At 54.3% G+C, this 27,517-nt stretch overlaps 1 protein-coding gene across 3 annotated transcripts in view; it reads right to left on the bottom strand.

Moving 5' to 3' along the window:
* DPP6 (dipeptidyl peptidase like 6) overlaps positions 1 to 27,517 on the bottom strand; it is a gene marked incomplete at its 5' end in the record, with an annotated part of 757,264 nt that overhangs the window by 21,291 nt on the left and 708,456 nt on the right. For all 3 annotated transcript variants that reach the window (XM_081284194.1, XM_081284192.1, XM_081284193.1), the window contains one exon: positions 8,083 to 8,130. In XM_081284194.1, the coding sequence (XP_081140320.1) occupies positions 8,083 to 8,130 (48 nt within the window). The remainder of the gene's footprint in view (positions 1 to 8,082; positions 8,131 to 27,517) is intronic.

Below are 27,517 nucleotides of genomic sequence, written 5' to 3'. Positions count from 1 at the left end.
GACTCTTCCTTTGACTCCGGGCAGTGGGGACCTCCAGTCTGGAGCATACAAATGGCCACTCCTTAATTAAATGTGAGCCCCTCTAATATTTGGTGGAATTAGCTATTATCAGATCTGGACACAGTGAGCCCGCAGAGACAAATGCCTGCTCTTGAGGGCTGCTTCCTCCCCATGCGGCCCTGGCCTGCTCCGAGACACTTCCAAATGGCCCTGGGCTCTGTGCTCAATTCTGGAAAAGAGGTGACCAGATCCCAAGGAAACCAACAGACACCTGGACAACAGTGTGCCCACTGGGGGTGGTGCAATGGTTGTCACACTGACCAACCTGCAGGCTCCTCAAGTGCCTGAGAGGTGCCCACAAGCAGCAAGGCTTGCAGCCCCCTCTGGTGTGCCCTGGAGTAGAGAAAGAGGCCCTGCAGGTACTTCTGAGGGGTGTGGACCCCCTCGAGTGCTTGCTTGGTCCCTACCTGTGATTGGCCAAATGCCAGGTTGCCCACCAAAGATGCTGAGCTGAGGTCTTGAATGCAGCCACACGCAGGCCTGATGGTCACTCTTCCTGCTGGAAGCCTGTGTCTGTGCACCCAGGGGTCAGCAGGACTTTTGCAGACACACAGAGGGGTTCCTGGGTTGGTTCCCTGGCCTCTGCAGCCACGTGTCTGTCAGCAAACGTACTGAGAAGGAACGGGGCCTCCAGGACCACCTCTTCCCATGTCCCTTCATCCTGGCCTCACGTGCCTCAGGTGGACAGGCAGGCCTCTGAGCCACTCACCTGTCCCTGTGCCTTTTGTGGGCAGGTGAGCTCCACACTAAGGACTTGGACCACTGAGGCTGGCAGAGAAGCCCCGGTGATGGGCAGGCACCCTCTGGCAACACAGTCGGTTTTAATAAAAGTGCCAGGGCATCTAACTGGGCCAAATGCCCGTAGATCACCAAGAATAAGCCTTCAGGGTGATGGCCTGCCTGTTCCTGCACGTGGCCAGGAGAGGGCTTGAGGAGAGGAGCACAGCCTCTCACCTGTTCTGAGCTTCGATGAAACAGGAAGCAACTGGCAAAGAAGCCGGAGAATAGGAACGTGCTGTTTCTGCTTATTCTAGAAATTAGGAAAATCTCCCGATTGTGCATGAGCCAGCAGGGGACAAAGAAGAGCCACACATGAAAGCGACCATTGCCTTTCATACCTAACAACCACCAAGGTGCAGCGTGTTCCGTGGTTTTGATGTGAACCACCGGTGATTGAAATAATTGGTCTCGTGGTCATGGAAAACTAAAAAACGTTTAAAAGACCTTCAAGCCCATGTGACATCAGGACAGAATTCTGGGGACCAGCAGTGGGAAGGAAGTGTCAGCATGAGGAGTCAAAGGAGGGATGTACAATGTTTGACTAGTAAAGAAGAGCTTCAGGAAACGCCTGACGGCAGGAATTTAACCACGAGGACACTGACATGCCACATGATCATGCAATGGTTTTGTTTTGAAGTGAAAATGTCTTGGGGCTGGGGCAGCAGCTCAGGGGTAGAGTGCCTGCCTCGCACATGAGAGGCAACATAAAAATAAATAAATGAAGATATTGTGTCCATCTACATAGAAAAAAAATGAAAATGTCTCGGCTAGATGCTGGAAATGAAGCTCTTCAATGAGGAAGAACTTTGGGTGACAACACAGAGTTGTGTGAGGGGACCCATGGGCAAGGTGTTCTGTGGACTGTCGACTCGGTCCGCCTCTGCACGGGGTGAGTCTTGGCAAGGGAAGGAGCATGAATGCCACCTTACAGTAAGGCTTTCTTTGGCCACCTCACCGCTTCTTAAGGCATTTGAACACTCTAGTTCTCAGATGGAACTTGACAGATGCACCTGGACACCAGGCTTCAATCCGGCACCTGGGCTTCATTTAGAGCCACAGGCTTGGAGTCGGTTCCTTGCTCTGCATTTGGAAACCCTGAGAGCGTTTGCCCCTGTCCTCAGGAACAGCACCTGTGGCTGGTTAGGCGGGCCACTCTTCTGAGTCAGGACTCCACCCTGCAGGCCCACAAGCTGGAAAGCCCTTGGCCCCTCTCTTGGGGGCAGGCCTGGCATCAGGAGGCATCCAACTGGCCTGCTGCTGCGATACCAGGAAGACCTGTCCATTCCTCTCTGCTCAGACCAGGGAAGGGCCATGTTTTGATGGCAGAGACCATAGGAAGACTCCAAGATACTTTGCATGGTCAGCAGAGGTCACCCTCTCCCTGGAGAGCAGGGACAAGGTGGCTCTTAAGTCTCCTTTCCCCTCTTTCTCTAGGGTCAGAAAAGAGCAGTTCACCACCAGCTGACCTGTGGGTCATACCCTCATCTCTCCCCTGGGCAGTGGCCTGGCAGCCCTTCCTCGCGGCAGTGCCCAGCCCTCCTACCCACCCACACATGGTGCCCAGACCTGACTGTCACTCCGGGTCCTACAGGCAGCAGCCAGGCTGCTTAGCAACACTCGTGGGCCCTTCATGATTGCATGCTGGGTGCATGTCCCCTCATCTTGAGAGAGGTGGTGGCATGAGCAGCGTCCTGACAGCCTGGTGGGCGTCCCTCAGGAAGCACGCAGGAGGCCGGGAGGTTGGGGGAGAGTGGCACGGGGCACGGTCTTCCATGCCACAGGGCTCGGTGGCCAGGCGGCCTGGAGTTTAGGCACCGTGGGTCTTGTCGTGGACCATCCTGACATCACCCCAGGCCCTGCACCTTTCTCACGGAAGCTGTGGAACCGACCCAGGAATCCCTCTGTGTGTCTGCAAGAGTCCTGCACCGTGAGCCACCAGGATCCAGCTGTCACACGCACGTGTTAGACGTGCTTGTGAGGACTTTCTACCCCACGCCCAGGTTGTTTGCATATTCAGGCACCAACTGAACGTGCTTTGCCCAGCCATAATTACATCCTTAAGGAAACAGCCTTTAAATAATTCAGAGTCACATCTGTGAACACCGCAGGCTCTGTTTGTAGATAAGATTTTCTAAAGGGGAAAAAGTCAAATATTCCCAGGGAGGTTCAGGGTCAGGGTGGGAGAGGGAGAAAGGACAGGCATTCTGCAACAGTGATTTCCCCTCCACAGCAGGCCTGGGGCGAGAGCCACCTGCCCCAAGGGTGCGCACAGCCCAGCCTTCCAGGCCTCCCTGGTGTCGGGCGCGTGGGTCCTGATGGTGTCTGTCCTCTTCGCTGTCCCTATTGTGGCTTCTTCTGCAGTCCAGGAGCTTGCTCGTTGTCATACTGTCAAGCTGCAGCCACCCGGACCCTGCTCTCTGCAGCTCAGCCCCTCAGGGTGGTCAGAGCTGCCTTCCCGACCCAGGACAGAGCCCTGCTGCTCTGCATGTCCTGATCCCAATTGGTGAGGGCACATGCCACGCGGCCCCAGCACCCTCACCAGGGCTGGGCTGAACTGGGAACGGTTTTGGAGCAGTGGAGGACACTGTGCCTGTGCTACCTGGTGACGATGACGGGAAGCCAGGGCTCCTGGGGCTTGAGGTCTGGGCAGCTGAGCAGATGGTGGCTCTTGGTTGAGCATTCCTCCCTGAAATGTGTGGCCGTGGTGAGACGGCCTGGTGTGGCACTCAAGGCTGAACACCAAATCCATTCGGTTTCACGGTGGCCTGGTGCAGGCGTCCGGCAGGTAACCTTCGAGGGTATTTGCGTCAGATGGCGTGTGCTCTGACTGAGACCCCGCACCAAGGTCAGCACAGAATTCTCCGTGTGCGTCTTCCTGTTGGTGCTCAAAACCTTCATGTCTCTGGAGCATTGGTGATTTGGGATTTGGGGATTAGGGAGGCTCCGCCTGCAACTCTGCTGGAGCCACGCCGCCTGGGTTGGAAAGGACCCCACAGCTTGCTCACCGCGGGCACTTGGACCCCTGCAACACCCTCGGGCCCCCTCGAGCTTCAGTTGGAGAGCCCTCCCTGAGTGTGAGTCCCTCTCCGTGGGCCACACTGGGGCTTCCTGTCTGCTCCTCCTGGTCCTTTTGGAGAAAGCCTGCCTGGCCTGCAGGAGAGAAGGACTCGGAGTGACCCTCAGACCACAGGGAGCCAGACAAACGGGGAGACTGGGCACACCCCTCAGGCAGGCCAGGGCCCTGCTGGTCTCTGTCCTCACTCTCCTCCCCACCCCTAGGCGCACAGCTTCTCCTGTGTCCAGGGCACCCGTGTGATGGGGTTCTGGCAGAAGTGATGAAGTCCACCTCTGCACTTCCACACAAAGGGAGGGAGGCAGGCTTGTACCCAGGCTCCTCCAGGAGAGCCCAGCAGCGTGGGAACTGGCTGTGGTGGGCGTGGAGTAGAAGCCCTGTGTTGTCATGAGTCGTGGGTTGAATTGTGTCCCCCCAACAACGTTGAAGTCCTAGCTCCTGGAGCCTGTGACTGTGCCCTGACTTGCCAACAGGGCCTTGCAGACCATCAGGTTAAGATGAGGTCACCAGGGTGGGTCTGATCCAGTGTGACCGCTCTTACAGTAAGGAAAGCTGGGCAGAGACACAGGACGGACGTGAAGGGGAAGATGCAAACTGAGGACAGACAAGGACCAGCCAAGGAGCACCAAAGACTGCCAGAAAGTCACCAGAGGGGAGAGGGCCTGGAACAGTCCCCCCCCCGGGCTCAGTAGGGGCCAGCCCTGCTGCCCAGGATGGCAGACTCCAGCGGCCAGGATTGGAGACAATGAACGTCTGTGGTTTATGATGCCCAGTGTGTGACACTCTGTGACAGCCCCCTGGGGTCCTTGCACTCTAGGCTGCTGGGATGGCAGCAGCGATTCCTGTGGCTGCTATCACTTAGCAAAAAATCCTGAGATGGAAGGGACCCAGGTAAGAGATGCTGCCCAGCATTCTCTGCAGACAGGCCTGGCCCATACCAAGCTGTGGGCAATAGGACGAGGTGGGAAGCCCTGGGGCACTGCAGGAGGTCAGCCTACAGGGACGATGGCAGCACAGAAGGTCCCACCTGTCCTTACCCTTGGCCCCCATCCAGTCTGGAGCCTTTGGATGAGGGCTGCCAGCCACACATGCACCGGCGACCGCCCAGGCCCACAGCCTCTGAGTATCACTCAGGAGGTAAGCCTATAAGCCTCCAGTGGCATGAGCCACAGCTGTTCTGGGTCTCCTGGTGACACTGCCAAGTGCAATGCTGAGTGCCAGAGAGGTGTTTGCATCTTATGAGAAGCCTTCTTGCAGCCGCACTGGGCCAGCCTGCAGGAGGAAGGCGGAGGGTGGAGCTCAGCTACTGCACAAGGTGGGAAGAGCGGGTGCTGGGGTGTCTTCCTGGCCCTAAACCGCAGAGTCTGATGCCGTGGAGACTGAGCCCCTATTCTCCTCTTGTGGGAGGTGCTGCCACCAGGGCAGCCACACCTGATCACTCTGGGGCTGATCCTTAGGAGCCTGAATTCGCCCCGGCACGGAGGAGGCCAAGGGCAGCATGAAGACACCGCAGAGCTGGCAACAGGCTTTAGGAGACAAGTGCAGGGTGGCCGTGGGCCTGGGCCTGCCCCCCACTTGTGCTCAGAGGGCTCTGCACACTGCAGTGTGGCATCCCTGCCGCCAGGGCTTTGCTCATCAGGGCTTTGCTGAGACAGAGCCCAGCTGTGCCACTGTTAAGTTTGGAGGGAATTCTATTCTTCTTTCTCTTCTGTCTGTGAAGCCGAGAGGAACAAAGGCTGGCGTGTCCCACCAACCTTGTTTGTGCGCACAGTGCTTCTTACTTCTCATCCCACTAGGTCCTTTCTCTGCCTCCGAGAGTCACAGTCGTAAAAGTGACAGCTCAACTGCATACAGTCACTGCTCCGTGAAGATGTCTCTCTATTAATGGAGTGCCACTGTGGAACTCCGCTGAGAGCCAGGCTCTCTTCTGAGGGTACTGGTTGGATCAACTGGTTCATGCAGCCCGGCAGCCCAACAAGTAAAAAGGAGCCATTGTTTGGTTTCCCGGTTAATAAAATGTACAAGGATTTCAAGAGCATTCCTATACTGCCCTCGCTGGGCAGCTGGTAAGTTTTTACGTGAACCCCCTTCCAGAGCACCGCACCCCACCCTGCACATATAACTTTACTTATATAAATGAAAGAAATAAATGCTTCTCCGTGAGGGCCACACATATCCCAGGCACAGGTCGGCTTCACTGTCATTCACACCTGACCTTGGAAACTAGGCTGGCTTGATCCCCAGGGCCACTCCTCACATACTCTCCCTGGGCTTCAGGACTCCTGAAGGAGTAATCACAGCTGGCTGGAAAGTGGCTCAAAAGTCACAATACCGCCTCAAAAAGTAGGTGCTATGGCAACCCTTGACCTGCGTAGATTAATAAGAGGACCCCCACCCCCTGAAAGAAGCAGGTAAAAGCATTTCAGTGAGTGGCCCTTGTAGGAGGAGCCATGTCATAGGTTCCAAAGCCCAGAGAGCGTGGGTGTCTTTTACCAGGCCACAGGTTTTAGAAGGAACATTTAAAGTGGACATGATTAATGGGCCACAGGGGGTTACAAATCGGTTCATAGGGTCCTGTGTCCTCCCTGGTCCCAGGGTAGCATCCCGCAAAGCTAGGAAAGTGCAAGGTAGGTATGTTGGGGTACCCACTACCCTGCTCAAATCTCACCAGACCATCAATTGTTAAGAAAGGAAAAGACCTCACAGAATGTCAGGAAACGACTCACGGACCCTTAACAGATATTTAAAATGCACGGCACACATGTTCTTACCGAGACAAGATGCACAGTGGGCATTGTGGACTACGATTGGATTTTTAAAGTGAAAATCACAGCTAGATCTACAAATGAGCATTTTTAAGAGCACTGTCACAGGGGCGTGTCTGGTGGAGCCACAGAAGACAGGTTTTGGGGTGCAGCTGCAGCCCCACTCTGCAGCCAGCCTCCGGGAGGGCTCCCCTGGCTCTGCCTTGCACCACCAGCGGGAGAAGGTGGGCTAGCCCAGAAAATCCCTCTGGAGTCCTTCTGGGTACATCGACCCCTTAGAGGTGTGTCCCAGATCCCCAAACCTCCCAGGCTCCCCGAGTGTCCTCCAGAAGGCTAGAGGAAAGGCCTGGAAGCAGGTGCACCTTCACCCCAAGCCCATGCCCTCTGGGCTGAGAAAGGCCTTGCAGCACCTTCTCACACTTGCTCCCTTCCATCCTCATGCCCCTTTTGACTTTCTGTCTCATCTAAACAGCCTCATAACCCACTAATTTATTTCTAGTATTATCATCATGGATGCTTGAATTTCTCAAGGTTATTTACTGACTTGGCAGATTGTCACCCTCTCTGAGATGGCTTTCTAAGTGCTGTCTCTTTACCCACATCTCTTTTACTCACTTTTGGATGTTTTAACCAGAAACTGGCTATTGGCCTGACTTTCTGCTGGGTACTGTCTGTGGGCTCCGTGGGAAGGACAGAGGTGGGGAGAAAGGCAGGGCCTTCTTGGGGTCAGGAAAAGTGGGGTCAAGAGCAGGACAGGGCCAGTTTCCTCTACTGCCAGGAGCTCCTCACAGACCCTGGAAGCTCCATGAATTGGCAGAGACACCCTGCTTGGTGGCACTCCTGACGCTCCTGTGAGTCCTCTCCATGGACCTTGACCTTGGCCTCTGCCCTGCCAGTAGCCTGTACCGCCCAGTTTTAGCAAGTGCCCTGCTGAGTCAGTTCAGCCTGAGCCTCATGCCCCTGAGGTCTGATCACCCTTTGCCATCTGAGGTCTAAGTCCTTGGCCCATCCTCAGCAAGAGTCCCACAAGGACAGGCTTGCCTTCAGGCACCCACAAGCCTGGTCCCAGGGCAGGGCCTCAGGGGAGAACAGTCAGAAGTCCCTGGAGGCTGGCTGTTCCAATCCATGCAGCCTTGGCCTCCCTCCTGACTCTCTCAGACCCCCAGGCCCAGACCTCTGGGAGCCCCTCAACACTTCTAAGGCCACACGCCGGAGCTCAGAGCTGGGGCACCCATGGCTGGGCCGGGCCAACTCCACCTTCATCATTTTGGATCAGCAAGGTCTGTTCTGAACTTCGGGACCTGGCTGGGCTGTCTCTGGTGAGGACCCTGGGGGTTGTACTCTCCGACTTTCTTGCTTCCTTTCTGCAGAATCTCAGGGAGACGTTAAGACACAGGCACTTACTTTTCCTGTCTGTAGCGTTGTGCACGGTCACAGTGGGCACTCCAGGACCTGCATGGGGAAGGGCGGGGAGCCAGAGAGAGACAGAACAGAAATCATTAGTTCAGCTGAGCACAGGGAGCAAGCAGACGTTCCCTACTATGTGCAGACTACGGAGTCTGGGGAGCCCAGCTCCGCGCGACAGTGGCCGCAGAAGGCCCGTGTGGCTCTACTGAAGGTTTTCAATTTATGGTGGTGCAGAGCCACACGCATGCAGCAGGAGTTACGCTTTGATGTGCCTCCTGGTCCTCCCTCGCGATGCTGGGATGTGGCACGGAGCCAGAGCCCCCTCATGGTCCCTGTGGTCACAAGGGGCGATGACGGAGAGTCTGCAGAGTACGAAGGTGCTGGGCTAGGATGGGTGCTAGGTGGGGGTAGTCGATGAATTCTGCACTTTTAAGATTTTTAAATTAGGATTAGTTTACAGGGACATGATCTCATCGTGCATCCAGGAGCATCTGTGTGAATGTTTAGATTGTTGCAATGACATTTCATGCAGCATCTTGTCGGGTTTTTGTACGTGTGACCTCATTCATGCTATCCAGGCCCAGAGCGCTGTGGTGGCTTCCTGGAGACCCTTCTGAAGAAGGTGTCTGTCTCTGCTGGACCCCGGAGGCAGCTGCTCCAGGCCCTGGGCCCCTCGAGCACTGTACATGGAGGTGCTGGGTGCAGGCTGCAGGGACAGTGTCACGCTTCAATGGCCCCTTGATCCCTTTCATTTGCAGCTTCCCAGCTCCAGGTCTGTCGCACTCTTGGGGGAAGCAGAAAGGCCAGTTCAGGACATGGTGGCCCCTGGGCACCTTCCTCTGCAGGTGATTTCTGTATTCTCTTCAGCAAAAGGAGAGTCCAGAGAAAAAGAGGGGGGTTCTGAAGTTTTGTCACACACAGACGGCAGGCCAGGTGCCCTTTCTAACCCTCTCTGCCACTCTCCTCCGCCCTTTCCTCCCCTTGCAGGGCCAGCTATGCCCGCTGGTCCCCATGGGGCTGACTGTCCTGTGGCCTGACGTGCCCCGCCCCCCACACTGGCACAGCCTGTCAGTCTCTGATCTACAGCCCTCCCTGACACCCCGTCCAGAGCGGCAGCCAGGACGTGGCCAGCCTCGGCCCTGGCTCACTCCCTTTGCCTTCCTGGAGCTTGATGCCACACGCTGTCACAGGGTAGCCTAGAAGTCTGACTGTAGCACTGCTGTTCACCGCCCTTCCCCCTGACCGTGCCAGGACCCGGGCTCCACAGCTGTCAGGGACTCGTCCTGTTCACTGCTGTGACTTTCAGCCTCCTGGAAGGTGGCTGGATGATGCTGAGCAGGCCTCACAGAGCACGCGGGAGGCAGGGAAGGCTGCCCTCTGGCTGGGGAGGGAGGGGGCTGAGTGCAGGATGACACTGGGCTGTGTGGGCCCCAGGGCCAGGTGGCTGCCTGCGTGCGGCTTCAGGCTGGGGCTCTGGGTACTTGGAGCTCCCGGGGGCTCAGCAGAACTGCAGAACACGTGATTTTGGGTAGAGAATTGGCTGGAGTTCGGGGAGTCCCCCAACACTTCTAAGGCCACACACCGGAGCTAAGAGCCATGGGTCCCCTGTGGCCTCTGTGACCTAGAGGCCTCCTGCAGAGGCTAAGAGTGGACCTCTTAGTCCAGACCTGGAGAGGACACTATGGAAAAGCAAAGCGTCCTTCACATCGACAGGCAAGGTGGGGTAGGTCAGGCTGGGGAACACTGACAGGCAGGTCCCAACTGCTGAGAGACGTGGACTGTGGCCATACCAGCTCTGGACATCATAGCAGAGGCCTGATTGCCCAGGAACCGGACACAGACCCCATTCAGTGCACTTCAGAGTCTAGGGGGTCAGGGGCCTTTCCCTACACTGGGCCCCTCCCCATTCACCCAGCAGCAGGGTGGCCAGATAAGATGCAGGGTGCCTGACTACACATGGCTCTCTGGTAAACAACAAATATTTTCTTTGTATTAATATGTCCTTGCAGCATTTAGGACATATTTCTAAAAATCTTTGTTGTTTATCTAAAATCCAAAAGTAACTGGGAATCCTGTTTTTTTTTTTTTTTTTTTTTTTTTTTTTATTGGCTAATTCCAGCCCCACTAGCTAGGAGGGACGATGGCTGAGCTTCTGAGACGGCGATTACTGAAGGGGGTCAAGTACTAACAGTAGGTTTAAATTATTGAGGCAAACTAAGTTCTCCAACAGGAGGATCCCTTTCCCCACGGGGAGCCGACAATGGACGAGCAGACCAGTTATGGAGAAATAAAGAGCCTACATCTATTTCCTCTGTACATTTCAGGGTGAGTAAATTTGCAAACAGAACATATCCTGTGCTCTTATTAATAATGTAAACAGCTATTATTTATTTAGTGCCTCCCATGTCAAAGCACATTGCTAGATGTCTCATACGAATGATTTCTAGCCCAATCTTCACAACACTTCTGCAAAGTAGATGTTTCTAACCTGATTTACAGACGAGAAACACAGGTTTATGGCTTCAAGTCTTTTGTCTCATCCACACAGTAAGGAAGTTTCTGGGCCTGGGTAAGTCCCTGCTCACTTTCTAATTCACAAACTTAATACATTTCCCCAAAATTCAAATACTGAAAAAAGGGATAAATGACAGGGGGAAGGCCCACCTCATTGCTCTTCCAGAAGCATCCTCAGTGTTTCTGGAATGTTCTGAAATGTTTATCTGCATACAGGTGGTCATAGTTACACATAAGCAGATATTTTAACACACAGAAAAAAATAACATAAAAGTGTTTCATGCCCATCCGTAAACTTTACCAAACATTAACGTTGACCTGTACTTGCCCTAGTTATCTATTTATTTTTAAATAAAACGCAAGGGATAGACTTGCGATCACCTGTGCATCTTTCTCTGACCTCTGTAGAGCTGTAGGGAAAGCACGGGGGAGCACCGCCTGACACGGGGCTGGGCAGCCATGTGGGACATGAACATGAAAGCCCAGGTGACAGAAATGGAGAGTGGGATTGCCTCCCGCAGCAGCTCCCACAGCCAGAGCCTGGCAGTCACCGACAGGGAGAGGCACACAGAGGGGACAAAACATTGGCAAAGCACACATCTGACGAGGGTCGTGTGCAGAATGGGTAAGAACTCAGACAACTCCATTTTAGGAAGAAAAGGGCAAAGGACCTGAATAGACATTTCTTGAAAGGAGATATACACATGGCCCAGAGACATATGGAAACGTGCTCGATGCCACGAATCATGGACGTGCACCTCACAACCACACTTGGCTTCACCTCACACCTGGTAGAATAGCTTTTATCACAAGACGAGGGATAGGTGTTGGAGAGAACGAGGAAGAAGGGGGCCTTGCACACACTGGTGGGAATGTCAGTGAGTACAGCTGTCAGGGAAAAGTAACAAAGGCTCCCCAACAAATTTAAAATAGAGCCACCATATGATCCAGCCCTCTCATTACTGGGTACAGATCCAAACAAAATGAACCAGTTTTAAAGAGACAGCTGCACCCCTCGTTCATTGCCCACAACAGCCAAGACAGGGAAACAGCCGTGTCCACCAGTGGATGGAGGGATTAACACCATGTGGTAGACACACAGTGGGACACTATTCAGCCTTCAAAAGAAGGAAAGTCTGTCCTTTGTGAGACCATGGACGAAACTGGAGGATGTGATGTCATGTGATGTGAGTCAGGTGCAGAAAGCCCAAGGTTGCATCATTTCACTTACAGAATATAAGACCCTAGAACTGAGAGATGGAGAGCAGGATGGTGGTTACCAGGGCCTGTGGGGAAGGGGGAGTGTTGGGGAGCCACTGGTCAGAGGGTGAAAATCTCAGCTAGGAGGGAAGAGTTGAGGAGACCTGTTGTGCAACACGGCCACCCGGTATTCTTGAAAATGTAAAGGAAAAGTAAGCCACCTGCAGCTAATACACCGTGTCTCAAGGCGACATACTCCGTTCCGTCTTGGTATGGAGGCTGACAGCTGCGGGAAGACGAGGCCCAGTGTGCAGGAGTGGGTGGGACAGAGACTTTGGAGCAGAGCTGAGCTCTCCTGAGAGATCTGAAGGCTCCCTGTGCTGGGGCCTCACAGGTCTGCAGCGGGAACGGACTCATGTGACAGCCAGTGCAGACAAAAGGTACCTGGGCTACTGATCAGCAGGATGGCTGATGAAGGCCCAGTGACCCCCATGCGGAGGGCCACAGAGCGTGGGGGTGATTGAGAGGCCACTTACCGTTGACAAGGACAGATGGGAAGCAAGGCCAGTGAGGACCTCAGGGGAAGAGGAGTGGGCCCTGTGATGGCCGCCACGTGAACACGTTTATGAAGGTGCAGACGTCAAGGAGGTGCACAGCACTAGGCTGTGTGACAACGCAGAGCTGTGCTAGTTGCAGAGGGAGGGGTGGGGGTGGAGAAGTACGGTGGCTCTCACAACCTCTGGTCGTGACCTCAGCCAGCGCACATCACCTGGCCCAGTCTGATGGCAGTGGAGCGTGCCGAGTCCCCATCTCCTAAGGAGACTCTGATCCCATGGCAGTGGGGGTGACATCTTCCAGGCAGGGGGTGAACACGGGGGACCCACGGCCTCCCAAGGCAGAGCAGTGCACGTTGAAGCAGATATCGTCCACCTGCCCTTGTGCAAATAGTGCACAGAGGTGCCGGTTATCGTTTTTGAAGACACTTTTTTACCTAATGGGCAGATATTTTTGAACATTGTCAAGCCCCTGAGTGGGGCAGGATGTCTTCCCACACGTGCTGGGCATTTGCGTCTCTTGAGTGTCCAGCCCCAGTCCCATTTCAATCACACTGTGGCTCGTTCTTACCAGTTTGGGGTCTTGGGTCCTTACCGTGCTGCTGCAGATGATTCTCCTGCTTCCTTTTAAGGTCCAACAGCACAAATTAGAGCATTTATTATGCTGAATTGCAACTTTAAAAAGTGTGACCACTTCCACTCCACAGACAGGAGGGTACACAGGCGGAGGGCGGGGTCGGTCTCCCCCACTGCCTACCTCCTATCCCAGAGTGAGTGCTGGGCACCAATGTGTGTGTTACAGATTAACGGCTAATGAGTGAATGACCTTCTAGTCACATACGTGGTATGACATACCGAGGTAACAAATTTAAATTAGGCTAAGGAAAGCTCTCTTGAGACCATTCTGTGTCCTGTTTTTAATAATTCAGGTGGCTGCTTCTCTGTCAACACTTATGGTGCCCCTTGACATTTCCACTAGCGTCTCTCCGTTTACAGAACTTAAGCGATGTTCTGTGTTCTCAGAGCCACATCCCAGCCTAGCCACCTTCCGTGTGGTTTTAATACAGCACGCTTCTCTAGACTTGGTGCAAGACACACAAACACCACACTCCAGGAAAAAGGCAGCCCTCTGTCACTCTGTGTCTATTGATTATAACCAAGTCCCTTCCAGACCGCCCAGGTTCCTGCCCTACTCAGAGGTCCTGACAGGTGCCCAGGTCTGTGACGCAGCTGTCCCGTTACCTCCTGAAGGTGCCACCACGTCCCCCCTGGCTCAGCGGTGTAGACCCACTGCTCAGTCCCTGCGAGTCACAACACCTCCCACTGGCTTCGAGATTTCTACGGTGGTTAGGCTTCTGCAAATTGGCAGGCGATTTAGGAAAACACCTCAATCAAAATGGATTTTCTCCTAAGGAATAAAGAACTGTAGGAAAATTCTAAGTTGAAATCAGAAACTTGAGATTCGTGAGACTTTGTGCAGACCTGTGCTGGAGCTTGGCTGAGATTTCTCTAAGAAACAAAGGAACACACAGAACGCATGGATAGTGTGCTCAGGATTTGTGGGGACTTTTACATAAAAGGGGGGACTTTAAATCCCTTTCAAAGACCCAGGGATGCTGTCACCAATGAGGCTGTGGGGTCTTACCCTGAAGTTTTAAGTCGGCCTTCACTTCTGTTCCATTAAGGCCATGATCTTCTGATCATCTGGCCCCAAACCGACTGTTCTTTAGTTAGGGTTCGTACAGAAGAAAGCTTTTCCAGTGCCCTGCGCCTGCCACTCCAGTGCTACACACAGTTACTGTGGGGAAACCTGGACACTGTTGCTTTTAGCCTCACAGGTGGCCAGAGCCTTAGAGGACCCTGCTTAGCTGCTGTTCTTCCAACAACTCATATTCTTAGTTTCTTTTTGTTGGCAAATAATTAAATTCAGTAACTACATGCTGCAGCTCTCCCAGGTGTAAGACACAGAGCTTGATCCAAGGGAAACAGAAATGAACAAAATATTTGCCACCAGAGAACTCAGAGTCCAGCAGGGGTGACAGACACACAAAGGGTCACCTTGATGCTGGCTCCTGGTCTGCACAGTCATCTGAGGTCCATGCATTGGTGGGCATGAGCAAGGAAGTGGTCAGGAGGTCTATGCGCATGGCCCTGTGGTTCCAGGCGACCGCCTTCCTGCCCAGGGCCCCGGGGCTTGGAGTGCAGACGTCAGGGCAGGAGTCTGGGGTCCACCTGGGTCAGAGCAGTGGTGGCCACCTCAAAAGCCACTGCAGCCAACTTTCCCTGACCGTGCCTGGCCCTGTGCTGGGTGCTTTGGAGACAGCCTCAACCTCGCTGGATGGCAGCAGCATGTGCCGCTGGAGACGAGGCTGTGATGGACTCTCCCAGGTGAAGCCCTGGCCGTGGCCGGGAAAGTCTGAGCAGCCGAGTGCTCCCTGCCTGCAGCGGGAGCACGAGGAGGGAAGGGGTGAGAACACGGCCGCTGGCCTGCTCCTCCCAGCCCACCCTTCCCACACTTCATGCTTTTGTCTAGTCGTAGGACCTGGAGGACTGCCCTATTCATTGCAGATGCCTCTGTCCGTCAGGGCCCACACTCACTATCCAGGTACGTGTGAGTACACTTGTGTGCACTACCAGAGTCCCGTGAGCCTCTGCCAACGCATGTGGGGGACATGGACGTTTTCCATGACTCTCAGCTCTGTCCTAGAGTTTCTTAGGTCCTCAGTAAGTCGGCCTGTCTCAGAGGAGGGCACCTGGAGGCTGGCAGGAAGAACACAAGTGCTCAAACAAATGTGCAGCCTGCTGACAGCAGACACCTAATTCTATGTGTTCACCCTTTGCTAACGAGGAGAGAACTGCAATAGAAACAACTTTTGGCTGGGTGCAGTGGCTCATGCCTATAATCCCAGCAGCTCAGGAGGCTGAGGCAGGAGGATCATGAGTTCAAAGCCAGCCTCAGCAACTTAGCGAAGCACTAAGCAACTTAGTGAGATCCTCTCTCTAAAAAAAAAAAAAATTAAAAAAAAAACATTTAAAACAGGCACTGGGCCATGTGACTCAGTGGATAAGCATCCCTGGGTTCAACCCCCAGTACCTACCAAACAACAAACCCACCCACCAACGTTTGGCCTTTAAAAGGTTGATTATTGACACACTATTTTGGCTCAAGCTAAATATCTAATCTCTAAATTGTATTGTTCCTGAAGAGAAAAATCAGCAAAGTCAAGACAGTAACTTTATAACCAACACAGGCGGCAGATGTGCCCTCCAGGACAGAGGGGCAAACCCTCTCAGGACGTTCAAAGCAGAGTCCAAGTACACAACAGGCGGCCAGTGGAGAATGTGTGCTGTGCGTCTGGTTTCCCTCCCTTCCCTTTTAGACCCTGAGTTTGCACCTGCCTGACCTGAAGGAGCAACGTGACAATGACAGATGAGAATCAAGTGACTGAACAGGACACAAAACCCTAAAGGAAAAAAGTCCTCAGAATAAATAGAAAAATTCATGAAGGATGCGGGCCTCCCGTGCTCCCCTCTCTGTCCTCGAGGACGCTTATGTGACAGATGATTTCCACCAGCAGCCAACCTCCTAGTATGTAAACAAGGGAGACTCGGAGGGCCCCGAAGCCCCTTGCCCAGCTCCAGCTGATGAATGGTATCGAAGGGCAGCTGTGCGCAGGCGGAGAGGGTGGCTCTGGCCGGGCGAGATAATTGGCAGCGGCCCGCTGCGCAGACTCCAGATCTCTTTATTTACCAGCCCATGAATAATGGATGCCTGATGCGAGAAGTGTATACATGGAGGGGTATTATCATACTGATAAACAGGGAGGGCCCAGGTACCAGCACTAGTGCAGATAATTAAAATATTTGTTCCAGAGACAGCATTTCCTCGTCAACACCGCGGGCAGGTTTTGTTGCTGTTTGATTTTGAAACCTTGTTATCGCTGACATCAAACCTGGGATTTAGCCCCTCCCCACCGTGCCCCACGGCAGTTAGTTTTGCTTCAATCCGATTTCATGTCCAGGGAACTTGAAAGCGATTCTATTTCCCATGTAGCAGCTGAGTGGCATTGCTCAGCGGGGGCCTGGGAGTGGGTGGGTTGTTCTGCAGGCTCTCAGATGATGGGGAAGCGAAGGCACGCCGACTCTGCGGTCTCCGGCAGCTTGCTCCAGACTGCGGGAGACGCCGGGGGCTCCTGACGGGCATCCAACAGACAGCAGGCTCTTTCGAGGGCTTCTCTGCACGCTCTTGAAACTCAGCTCACATCTTTTGGTAGTGGATTCATGGAAGCGTCTGGTTTTAGAAACTGTCTGCATCAAGGTGGTAGTATCCTCGTGCACCCAGGAGATGTCACATGACCCGGGTGACACTTTTAGGTGTTTCACATAATTCGCGGAGTTCCAAGTATGAGGGACGGATTAGCGTTCTTGGTCCCGAGGGACAAGGACACCTGCAGGGAATGCCGCGCTGGGCACTGGCTGCTTGCCTTGTCTCGCACAAGGCCAAGCCAGCGTCTGGACTGGGACCTCTTGCTCCTCTTTCAGGCTCTTCTGTCCACTTCTCTAGGCTCCTCACGTCATTCTGACCGTCACAGTGTAATAGCCCTTACCAGTTTTCCACAGTTTCCAGAAGTTCTGCCCTGGTTGTCAGTCAAAGGACTAGATTCTAGATTTCAAATGGCATCCATGTCTCGCGTCTTCAAACATTCTTGGAACTTAGGAACCGACTGTATTTCATACAACTTTGTGTCCCATATGGAAAATGTTCAGTGACTTATTAATAGTAAGTTGCCAACTGCTGATTAAATGAATAGATAAATAATTCATCTAGAGTACAGTCTCGGGAAATTGTGCACATGGTGAAGTCAGCTCAGAGGCTTTGGCACAAGTTCCTGAATGGCCTCAAAGCTGCCAGTTTTGGAGGTCAGTCTCCCCTTTTAATAAGCACATCTTTTAGAGGATCACCAAGTCAGGTTTGCAATGCGGAGGCTGCGAGTTTGGTGCACAGGCAGCACTGTCCACAGTGAACGCTCCTTGAGTCTCCAACACAAAGATCACTTTATAAGAAGAATCCCAGGAACCTCGGAGCAATGTCCTCATCACGGTTAAGCGCTCAGCTTCCTGGGCAGAACGGGCTCATTGATTCTGGCCGGTGAGGAAATCAGACCCCTTTCAATCATCACATTGAGTGCTTTGCTGTCAAGGCTGATCCGATCTTGACCCAGGAAGGTTTTTCCACAAGGAGACGGCTACCCAGACCCACCGAGCTGGTCCTTGCTTGACCTTGTTGACCTTGGCCTTGACCATGTCTGAGGCTATGTGCTGCTCTTCCCCTGGGCCCTGCCGGGCAGCTCCCTCATGAACACAGTCTTCAGCCACGGGGCACTGCCTCTCACAGGGGGGGGCTGGGCACCCTGGCCCCCAGCCCCTTGCACTGGCGGGAGCTGCTGAGATTCAGAGTCACCTGCTTTTTCCCTAGACACCAGGCAACATAATAGGCAAATCACCTCCATCCTCAGCCCCACGTGGCTCCTCAGTAGGTCCTCTCACGGTGCCAGAAACCTCCCTCCTCCATGGCAGAGCCCTCAGCACAGGTCTCTCCTTCTCACCGTGGTCCTCTTCAGATCAGGGCCTGGGTTGTTCCCCTGTCCACGGTGAGGTTTGGATCCCGGCAAGATCCAAGAGCTGGTCTCACCTGACCCATCACCCTCTGACATGCCGCTCCTGGGCCCCAGCGATGGCCTGGCTCCTCCATGACGGGCTGAGCTACTGCACACGTTGGCACCTGCCCTTCCCTGCCAGTTCTCCTGCACACCCTCCACTGAGTCCCCAAGATGCCGCCACGCCTTCCCTGCAGGGCGGTTCTGATCTTTCCTTCCTTGTCTGCGACCTCAGCCACAACCACACAGCTGTGGGTGCTGATCACACCACGATACCACGGGCCACTCTGTTCCACGTGCTTTGTGTGTATCCACTCATTCATTCCTGAAAATGACCCCACGTAACAGGCACTACACCCTCAAATTGCAAACTGAATAAACCACGGCACAGAACTGTGTGGCAGTGCTGGCATTTAACCCGAGCACTTGGGCAGACGCCGTCCCCACCGGTGAGGTCCACTGCCCCTCCCTTTGCCACTAGTCACACTTACTTAAATGATAAGAAGCAAGCAACCTCAGGGCTCACCCCAGCTGCACCAGCTGGCTCAGTGACCCGAGCCAGTCATTGGGCTGGCCGGCCCTTGGTGTCCTCCTCTGTGAGTGGGGACACCACCAACGCTCAGAGCGTGCCGAGCACTGAGAACTCGTGCAGGATGCCTGTGTGTGGCCAGCGTCCCTGCAGTGCTATCCTCCATCCCAGGGACATGGCTGCAATCCTCAGGGCTGGCACCACAGTTCGTGAGACCTTTGAGATTGGCATGGTCCCCCATCCCAGGAAGGTCATCTACAAGGGACATGCAGAGCTCCCACTTGTTCAGTCCTGCCTGTTCTTGTGGGGCCAGGGCAAGCTGCCCTCATGGAGCTGCCTGGACCTGCCCATTGGGTAGGGATGGCCCTATTCAGTCTGCTCCCCAGCCCCTGGGCAGCTGCCTGGCTTCCTTCTACTTGCTGCCCCTCTGTCTTATTCTATAGTGAAATTACTGGGCATTCGAGGCAGGGACACTGTAGTGGGCATCTTGCAGAGAGGTGCCCCCAAATCTGCAATTAAGTAAGCCAGACCCTCTCTGCGCTGTCACTCAGGATCCCACCACAGTTGATCTCTATTTCCTTAGTAAGCCAAACCCTCTCTGCGCTGTCACGCGGGTCCTGCTGCAGCTGATTTCTATTTCCTTCAAGGAGACTTTCTGATTCCTTAAACTTTTGCCCTCACAGTTCCTTAATCTGCAAGTGAAGCACTGGTCCAGATTAGAGGTCTTCAAAGGGAGCCCTGAAAGTCTCCGGAGGCACCGCTGTTTCCAGATCAGGATTCTCAGGAGTTTCCTTTTGAAGAAGGGCTCCATGACTTGACACAAGACTGAGAGTGTTTGGATTGGAGGATCTTTACACTTCTTTCTGCCCTCACCTTCCATGAATCAAAAATCATTCCCAACTTCTCTGGCTGGAGATTGTCAATAACTGGTTTGCTGCTCATCAAGCCTTTCAGCTTCCTCTGAGTCACTGTCCCTGAGACCCTGTGACATGTGGGCAACTCAACCCCCAAGACCTTTGAGGACTATCCTAATGTGCCTGCTGCAAATAGAATCCAGAGTCCCCTGCATACATAGCCACATATTTTTAGAAATAAATGAACAAATTTTTAAAAAGTCTTAGCTCTCTTGAGGGAATGCAATAAAAGAAGTCTTATTTTCTTTGCTTTGGGATGGAGTGGTAGATAAAGAAGTGAGGGGGAAAGAAACCATACAGGGGTTGGGTCATGGGTAATAATCGCCAGTACTGAGCAGAGAAGGAAAAAATGAGCAACGATACTCCTATAAAACAGTACATTATGTGTGTGTACAAGTGTGTGAATGTGTGTGTGCATGCATGTGTGTGCATGTGTATGTGAATATGTGCCTGTGTGTGGGTGTGAGCACATGAATGCATGTGTGTGAATATGCGTGCGTGCATGATGTGTGTGTGGGGTACACACGTGTGTGGCTGTGTGTGGCTGGGAGTGCACATTTATACAGATGTGCCCAGGGCTCCTTCCTTAAATTCATTCTTCAAATATTTTTGTTGTTAAAATCTCTTCCTCTCAATTTCCTCCTCATTTTTTACATGTCAGTGAGCAATTAAGAATAATCTAAACAAAACTAATGATGTATAACGCACAACGAAATATTTCACAACCCATTTGTGAATGCTCTGTGGAGAGGAAGCAGGAATACCATGTGAACAGCCACAGGAGTGACAATTTTAACTAATTCCCTCCCACTCTAATAACCATGTTAAGTGTGACAGGACAGACATTCCCTCTTAGACACCAGTGACCTTGCAGACACGACTGTTCTCTGAGGCCCAGCTCTTCCTGGGTGGGACACGGTGGGACAGACTGCGCGTGTCAGGAGGGGGGTCTTCCCGAGAGAGGAGCCAGTCAGCCAGACACAGGTCTTCCCTGCCAGGGGCTCCTGTCGGGGGAGCGGTGCCGCAGGAGAGCCGCTGCGTGGGCCGGTGCAGACGCGGGGGCAGGCGTGTGGCCGTGATTGGAGATGGCCCCAGATCGGGCTCAGGCCAGCTTTGGTGCCTCAGTGGTGAGTGGAAGGCTGAGGAGCCACAGGAAGAACGGTCTTGAGGGCCGCAGTGCGCCCCCCGCTCACAGCTCTGCTGGACACGCTCCCTCACAGTCACAGAGGCCTGTCCTCCTGCCACTGCTCAGACATAGGGATGGCTGGTGAGCTCATCAACTGTAGGGTGAAGCTCTGACTCAAACACATGTGCAGAGACGGCAGCAGCCACTCTGATTTCAGAACAATTAAATAAAAGAACGGGTCCTGGAGGCAGAGACAGTGCTTTGTGCACCTCGAGGGCAGCGGCTCTCACACTGTGGTGGTGTAAAGTGATCAATAAAATCAGTCAGAGTGTCAGTTATAGGTTACAGATTAGTAAAAAACGTAGATTTAGATATGGTAAGTGAGATAAGGCAGTTATAAAGCAAGAACTGTCATGGGCCGGCCTAAGACCCCATTTTGCTGCCTTCTATAAAAAAACTGTTATAAGAGCTGTTTCTGAGGAGCTGAAATGAAAGCTGTTTTTTTATAAAAATAGTTTTTCTGTACTTTGTACTCCACAAACTGTACCCTACTAAGGATGCAGCGGTGGTTGTGGGGAGCTGCATTCTGGGTTTGAGTGCACTTGTGGGTATAGATGATTGTGCAATAGACTCTCGGCCGCCGACCCCTGCTCAAACTCAGGCTACAGTTGTCTAGCACCTGCTTGAACCTGGAAATGTGGTTAACTGAACTGCAAAGCTGATTGCCTGTTTTCTAGCTTCTGTGCTTGCTTGCTTGCTAACTGGAGAATTCCTGTCCTGCATAGGGCTCGCAGGTCCCGCTTATTATTGTTTCAGTCTCTGTGATCGGCTGACTTGCATGACGCTAGGGGAGGCCCCTGAGCTGGGGTTTTCGTCTTTAAGTTCCCAGGACACAGGCCAGGAAGCTGCTGTTCTCCCACAGAGCTTCAGTCCCTACGGGTGGGTGACAGTCCCTGGCCAGGTAAAGAAAGCTCTCTTTGATTTGAATTCAGACTTCGTGTTTTTGGAAGTGGCTCCATAACAACACTGGCCACAGGTGAGGGCTGGGTGAAGCCAAGGCCGTGGGCGCCGCCCGTGTTTCTGATTCAGAGGGTTTGACAGGGGCCTCAGGGTCCACCTAACAGAGCCCAAGCACAGCACAGGGGATGCGCTGCTCCAAGGTGACAGCAGCCTGGTGCTCAGGGGAGGCTTTCAGAGGTGCACTTGGGGACGGCCTCCTCACAGAGTCCCGCAGACTGTGTGTCTTGGACAGTGGAAATTACTGTCTGTCAATCTGGAAGGCAGACATCCAGGACGGAATCCACCAGCAAGGCCTGGGGGGCCCTGCTCCCTGAGCCTGGCGGGAAGCCCCCCCCCCCAGCCCTGGTGGGGCTGCTTTCCTGGACACACACACGCACGGCCCCCATTTCTGCCTCTGGCATCAGAGGGCCTCTTCCCCCCACCGTCTGCCCCGACTCTGGCACCTCCCCCTCTTAAGGAGTCACGTCTGCAGCGTCCTTTTTCCACCAAGGCCACATTCTGAGTACTGAGGGCCTGGCCCTCAACATAGTTTTGGAGGTGAAATTCTACCCTCAGTGGGGTTGGTCTTACTTTGTCCTCTGAAGAACCGCACGTGGCACACATGGCCCTGTCTGCAGGCTCCCCTCCCCCCAAACCTCCCTGTATGCATCATGCTGGGCTGAAGGTCCGCACACCCGTCAGGTCAGTGAGGTGCAGCACAGTGGCCTCACAGCGGCAGTCACGATCCCAGCAGGCTATCCTGGGTGGCTGTGCCCTGCACACTCTCCTGCTAGGATCTCATTTTACTGCAGACACCTGGCTCTATGCTAGATCACGACCATTTGTGCAGTGAATAAACTAGATTTCGCTTCCTGGCCCTGAACTTCAGGATCCCAGAGCAGCAGGATAGATGGGGCTGTTGGGACCACGAGCCTTAGTCTTTGGCACGTCCAGGTGGGCAGCCTGGTCTCCACGCCTCATCCCCTTGTGTGTACAGCCTGAACAGCAGTGCTGATCCCAAGGACCAAACCAAGTGGACTTTCTTTGCAGTTCTTGGCTATTGTTAGAGAAAATAAAAACAGAAGCTGATATTAATAGGGTAAATATTCCTTAGCTCTGGCTGGGGTTCTAGAGAAACCGATTGATGCCATGCTTAAGGCCTGGGGGAGTCTTGGGGTCTGGCTGCCCGGGCTGATAATGCTCCCTTCCTGTTTCCATTTTTAAACTGTGCTGATCGTCTGACTCGACCTTGAGCACTCTGAAGGCAGACCTTCCCATTGCGCTCTATGTCCCGGGCTGCCCTGGAGGGTCCAGCCCAGCCCAGCCCAGCCCAGCCCAGCTCCTCAACAGCCAGATCCACGGGCTGTGAAGGCTACCAAGAAAAAACCAACAACAAAACTCCTTGTCCACATAGATTCCCTTTGTTCAAAAATTCCCTTGATCCATGAGAAACTTTGGTCACTTCTGTCTGAAACTTATTAGCCATTTTTAACTTCCAGGGCATAGGTCCCTGAAGGCTGTTCAGGTGGCCTCAGGAGCAACCAGCCCCACACGGTGACACAGCCCATGCCTGGCAGAGACTCTTGGCAAATGCCGGGACCCCATGTCAGTCTGCTTCACGGGCTTCCCAGCTCTGCAAGTCTCCTAGACTTTGGGCCACCTGGGTGGGTTCTCCATCTTGCTCATCTCTGGGTACCCAGCACCCAGCCTGATGTCTGCCAAGTGGGTATAACAGAAAGACTCCCCCACAGAGGGCTCACATCCTTTGTGTTCCCCGGGTCTGACACATTCAGATCAGGTGGTGAAGCCCCAGGCACCAGGCAGCCCATCAGCGACTGCCACCCTAGCTAGGGCCTGAGAGGACAAACGTGTGGGCTGCAGCGCCCCCTGGTGTCCAGGCCTCCACACACTCGGGCCAGGCTGGGGAAGGGGAGCCACAGCCACCTAGTGTCAATCCTCACTGCACAGGAGAGAGCAAAGGCGGCGTGTGCGGGGAAGAACACTGATGCTAGAGCCGGCCCTGTCCCTGCTTGCTGTGTGCCATGTGTCACGTTCTCATCTATACAGTGGGAGGTGGCTTGCTGCTGGGGAAGCGGAGGGCCAACTGTGGACTCGGAGACGCTTCCAGACCCCAGCGCCATGACCCCAGGAGCATGTGCTAGGTGAGGCTGCATGTGCTGTGAGCTTCCTGGGCTCCAGCAGGATGTCCACGTGCACACACACCGTAGCTCCAGTCAAGTTCCTGGGGCTCCTGGCACCTAGTGGGAGAATCCCCAGGCCCTCCAGCCCCTGCGTGTGTCTGTCACTGCCCTACTGAGCAGAATGGCTGTTCCTTTAAGGGTCCTCCCCACCCACCATGAGTCCCTCCAAGGCAGTGACTCAACCTCATCCTTTGACCTCCAGCTCCCAGGGCATTGCCTGGTATACAGTAGCTGCTCAATAATGAGCTGGATGGTGAGTGAGGGAAAGTCACTATCTTTTTGAGGGAGATTTGTAACCCCAGGGAGGTTCTTGCTTTTTTAGTAAGAGAGATTGCATCTCACTTTGCAAAATTTCATGATAACTTATTTCATGTTGACTTAACTTGTGACGACAAGAGACACAGATGTGTTGGAATTGCTGTAGGACATGCCAACTCCTCAAGCACAGGAGACCTGATTCTGCTGTCAGATGAGCCTCAGGGAACGGTGGCGGGATCAAGGGCCTCCAGGTACTGGTGGGCTTCCTTGTCACTCAGAGGGACAACGGAAGAAGATGGAGAGAATGTCCCCACTCACACGACGAGGAAGACACGGCTGGGTTTGTGAGAAGTCTGATTTTAGGAGATTTAAACAAAAAGAAAATAACGGTTTAAGGACCACCAGCTGAAACTGGTCCACTGCAACGAGAACGCAGGTCCCATTAGACATGGGCAGACACACAGAGGGGTGCAGAGAGCTTCCCGCAAAGCTGAATAAATGTCCCTTCACCAGCTCTTCTTCAATTTGTGTCAGAGGCATGGGTTCAAGAGATTCAACACCACAGCATGGCGGCATGCATGGCCACTGGAGATGGCAGATGGCGTCCAGATACCTACCAAGTATGTGCTTCTTGGTTTGTTTGAAAGGCCCTGAGAGAAGGTGGTCAGGAGGACTCTGCAGTGTCTGGTCCTGGATTAGCCCTGAATTGTCCTGTGTCAGGTCTTCCTTTGTAGGAGGGGGGTTCTGTGGTTCTTCTCCTAAGGAAGAGCTGAGGATGGGGGAGAACAGCTCCTGGGGACAGAGAGCACCTGCTCACGGTGGGGAGGACCGGGTGACCTGAGCATGGAAGGTGAGAGGCAGCAACGGAGTGTGTAGCTGGAATCCTGGAGAGGTTTGGAACTGCAGCCCAGGATTTGGGACGGTAACCCCTGAACAATCACACAGAGATCAACCAGCTTGGCTCCCGAAAGCATGTTAGGACTGACTGCAGACAGAGAAGTCCTTCCTGAGACATGCCCCAGGCACCAGAATGCTCGGTTTTCTTGGCTGGTGGATGGAAGAGCTCGCAAGTTCTCCCGGGTGTTCTGTGGTGTGTGTGGGGGGTTAAAGTGTGGAAATGAGTGTGAGCAGTGACTTGGCATTGGCCCACACTAAGACAGAACATGAGGCATGAGCAAAAAGCTGTGGCTGGATTCTTCTGGATTCAGACGCACACACTTAGCAGGCTTCAGACACTGTCTTCAATCCCTAGTTGGCAGCGGAGAATTTCAGAGCTGCTGGGGAATCAGGGTCAGTCTGGACAGTGCTCTGTGTCTCTCTTTCACTGAGAAGCAACATGCTTAATGTGGAACAGAGAAAAGACGGTGTTTGGTCTTTGGGCACATGAGTGAGCTCCTGCTGCTGGTGTGGTGCTCACTGTGGGTCAGCCCCGGGCTTCAGGGGGCAGAGGTTCTTCCAAGTTTCCTGGGTGCTCTGAGTGCTGCAATGAGCTGCCAAGCACTAGCCCGGGGTCAGCTGCATGGATGGCTCAGGATGGGGGAATACAGATGCTGCTTAATGCATCAGGACATCTCCTGATGGCTGTGAGTGCTGAGAGGCAAGTGCCTTTGACCTAGACTTCCAGGTTGGAGAGCACCTATGGAGTGGGCATGGATATTCCAAGCCCCTTCCCCTTCTCTCTGGGTCCACCCCATATTCCTCCATGTGCCTGAGCAGCCTGCTTGAACTTGCTGCTAGAGCATTTGACGTCTGCGCTGGGGTGAGTTGCTGTGGGCACTTCTGCTCCTCTTGTAGCTGACCACAACTCCACCTGCCAGGACATGGTGCTGCTCCAGTGGCACTTGGCTGGGCCAGAGCTGATAATGCCTAGGATGTCCCTATCAGAGTGGACCCTCCACAATGAGAGAAAGCACTTGTTTCTCCCCACATCAAGAGACTCCACCTCTCCTTGCACTGTGCTGTGGCTGGACGCCAGCCAGGCGGGGCTCCTGCACTGCGTGTTTCCGACTGACAGATCTTCCACAGGCTTTGCTGGCAGCTCCCGGGCTGAGTCTTGGCCGAGCCTCGTGATTCCATTAGAGTGACTGGATCCAATGACACCTGGTCATAGAAGCTGGCCACTCCTGTGTCCCTGCCATGGGGAGGAGAGTCTGGCACCCTCTTGTGAGGATCTTTCCTTAGAAGGTCCCAAGCCTCATACAAATGTGCTCAGGACTGGGGTCCTCCCACACACGGCTGACACCCACCCACAGGCCCTGACTACACAGATGGAGAAGACAAAGGACTCCCCTGTGACGCTGCCTCCCTCCTATGGTGCGGAAGGGCCTGTGGGCTCCCGAGACGTGAGGCACACCCAGGCCACATCCCCAGGGGAAGGGCCGGGAAAGGAAAGGGCAGCGGGAAGGGAAGGGCCGGGGAAGGGAAGGCCGGGATATCTTCAGCAGGTCCGAGTGGCTGGGAGAGCCTCCAGAGGCCTGAGGGACTTCTCCCTGGCCAGTGCAGCCAGGTGGCCTGCTGCAGTCCCCGGAGTGTCCTGCCAGGCGCAAGGCCCTCTGAGAGCAGCAGGTGCTCCTCTGCCACAGCCCATCACACCACTGCCTTCTGCTGCAGGGACTCCCTGGGGAGACTCCAAAGTCAGCAGGAGTGGGGGAGTTGGGCAAATGGCAAGGGCCACCACTGTCCTACGACTAAACAGGTGACAAGGGGCCAAGGGCATTCACAGTGGGCACAAAGAGCAAGAACAGAGCGCAGCTGCTCGGCGGGGACACGGTGTGCCAGGTGTCCTCACAGCAGGCGGGAGAAGCCAGTGCCCATGCAAGGAAGAGCGCGGTGCCCTCCGTCGGCCTCACCCCTCACTGCCCCCTGGCCTCTGAGCTGGGGCCCTGGCCCTGCAGGGCTGAGCCACAGACCCTCCTAGAAGATCCTCCAGAGAGTCCCCTCCCTGCGCCCGGGACAGGAGAGCCTATACTTCAGCCTCCTCTGAGGCGCACAGCGAGGGCCAGGGAGGACCGTGAGGGCTCAGGACCGCTCAGCTACCCCCGGAGACAGCACCGGCGGTGCTCGAGGCTCCTCTGCGTTGCTGTGGGCTGACCGCCCCACAGTCCACGTTCCAGAACCTGGTCCTCATGGTAGAGGTGGCCTGAGGCAGTGAGGGGCCCCAGGCTCCACCCCCGGGTGATCCGTGCCCTATTGCAGGAGTGGGCTGCTATAAAATTGCCCTGGGCCTCTCTTCCCTCCTCACACATGGTGCTTCTGCCTCAGAAGGAGGCTGCAGGAGGCCCTTACAGATGTGGCCCCTTGATCTGGGGCTTCCCAGGCTCCAGAACTGTGAGCCAAGTACCTTTCTGTTCACTGCAAGTCGCCCAATCTGTGGTATCTGGCTGGACCAAGACCGGGCTGCTTGTCAGCCCAGCTCGCCGCTGCCTCAAGTGGCCAGGTGGTTGTCAGCAGGGGGCAGCTCTGGACTCCCTCTGCAGGCAG

Source organism: Spermophilus citellus (assembly GCF_964194105.1).
Source record: "Spermophilus citellus genome assembly, chromosome: 3".
In the NCBI taxonomy this organism is placed as follows: Eukaryota; Metazoa; Chordata; class Mammalia; order Rodentia; family Sciuridae; genus Spermophilus; species Spermophilus citellus.
The sequence above is the reverse complement of the archived record's forward strand: the minus strand, read 5'-3'. Positions and strand labels throughout refer to the sequence as shown.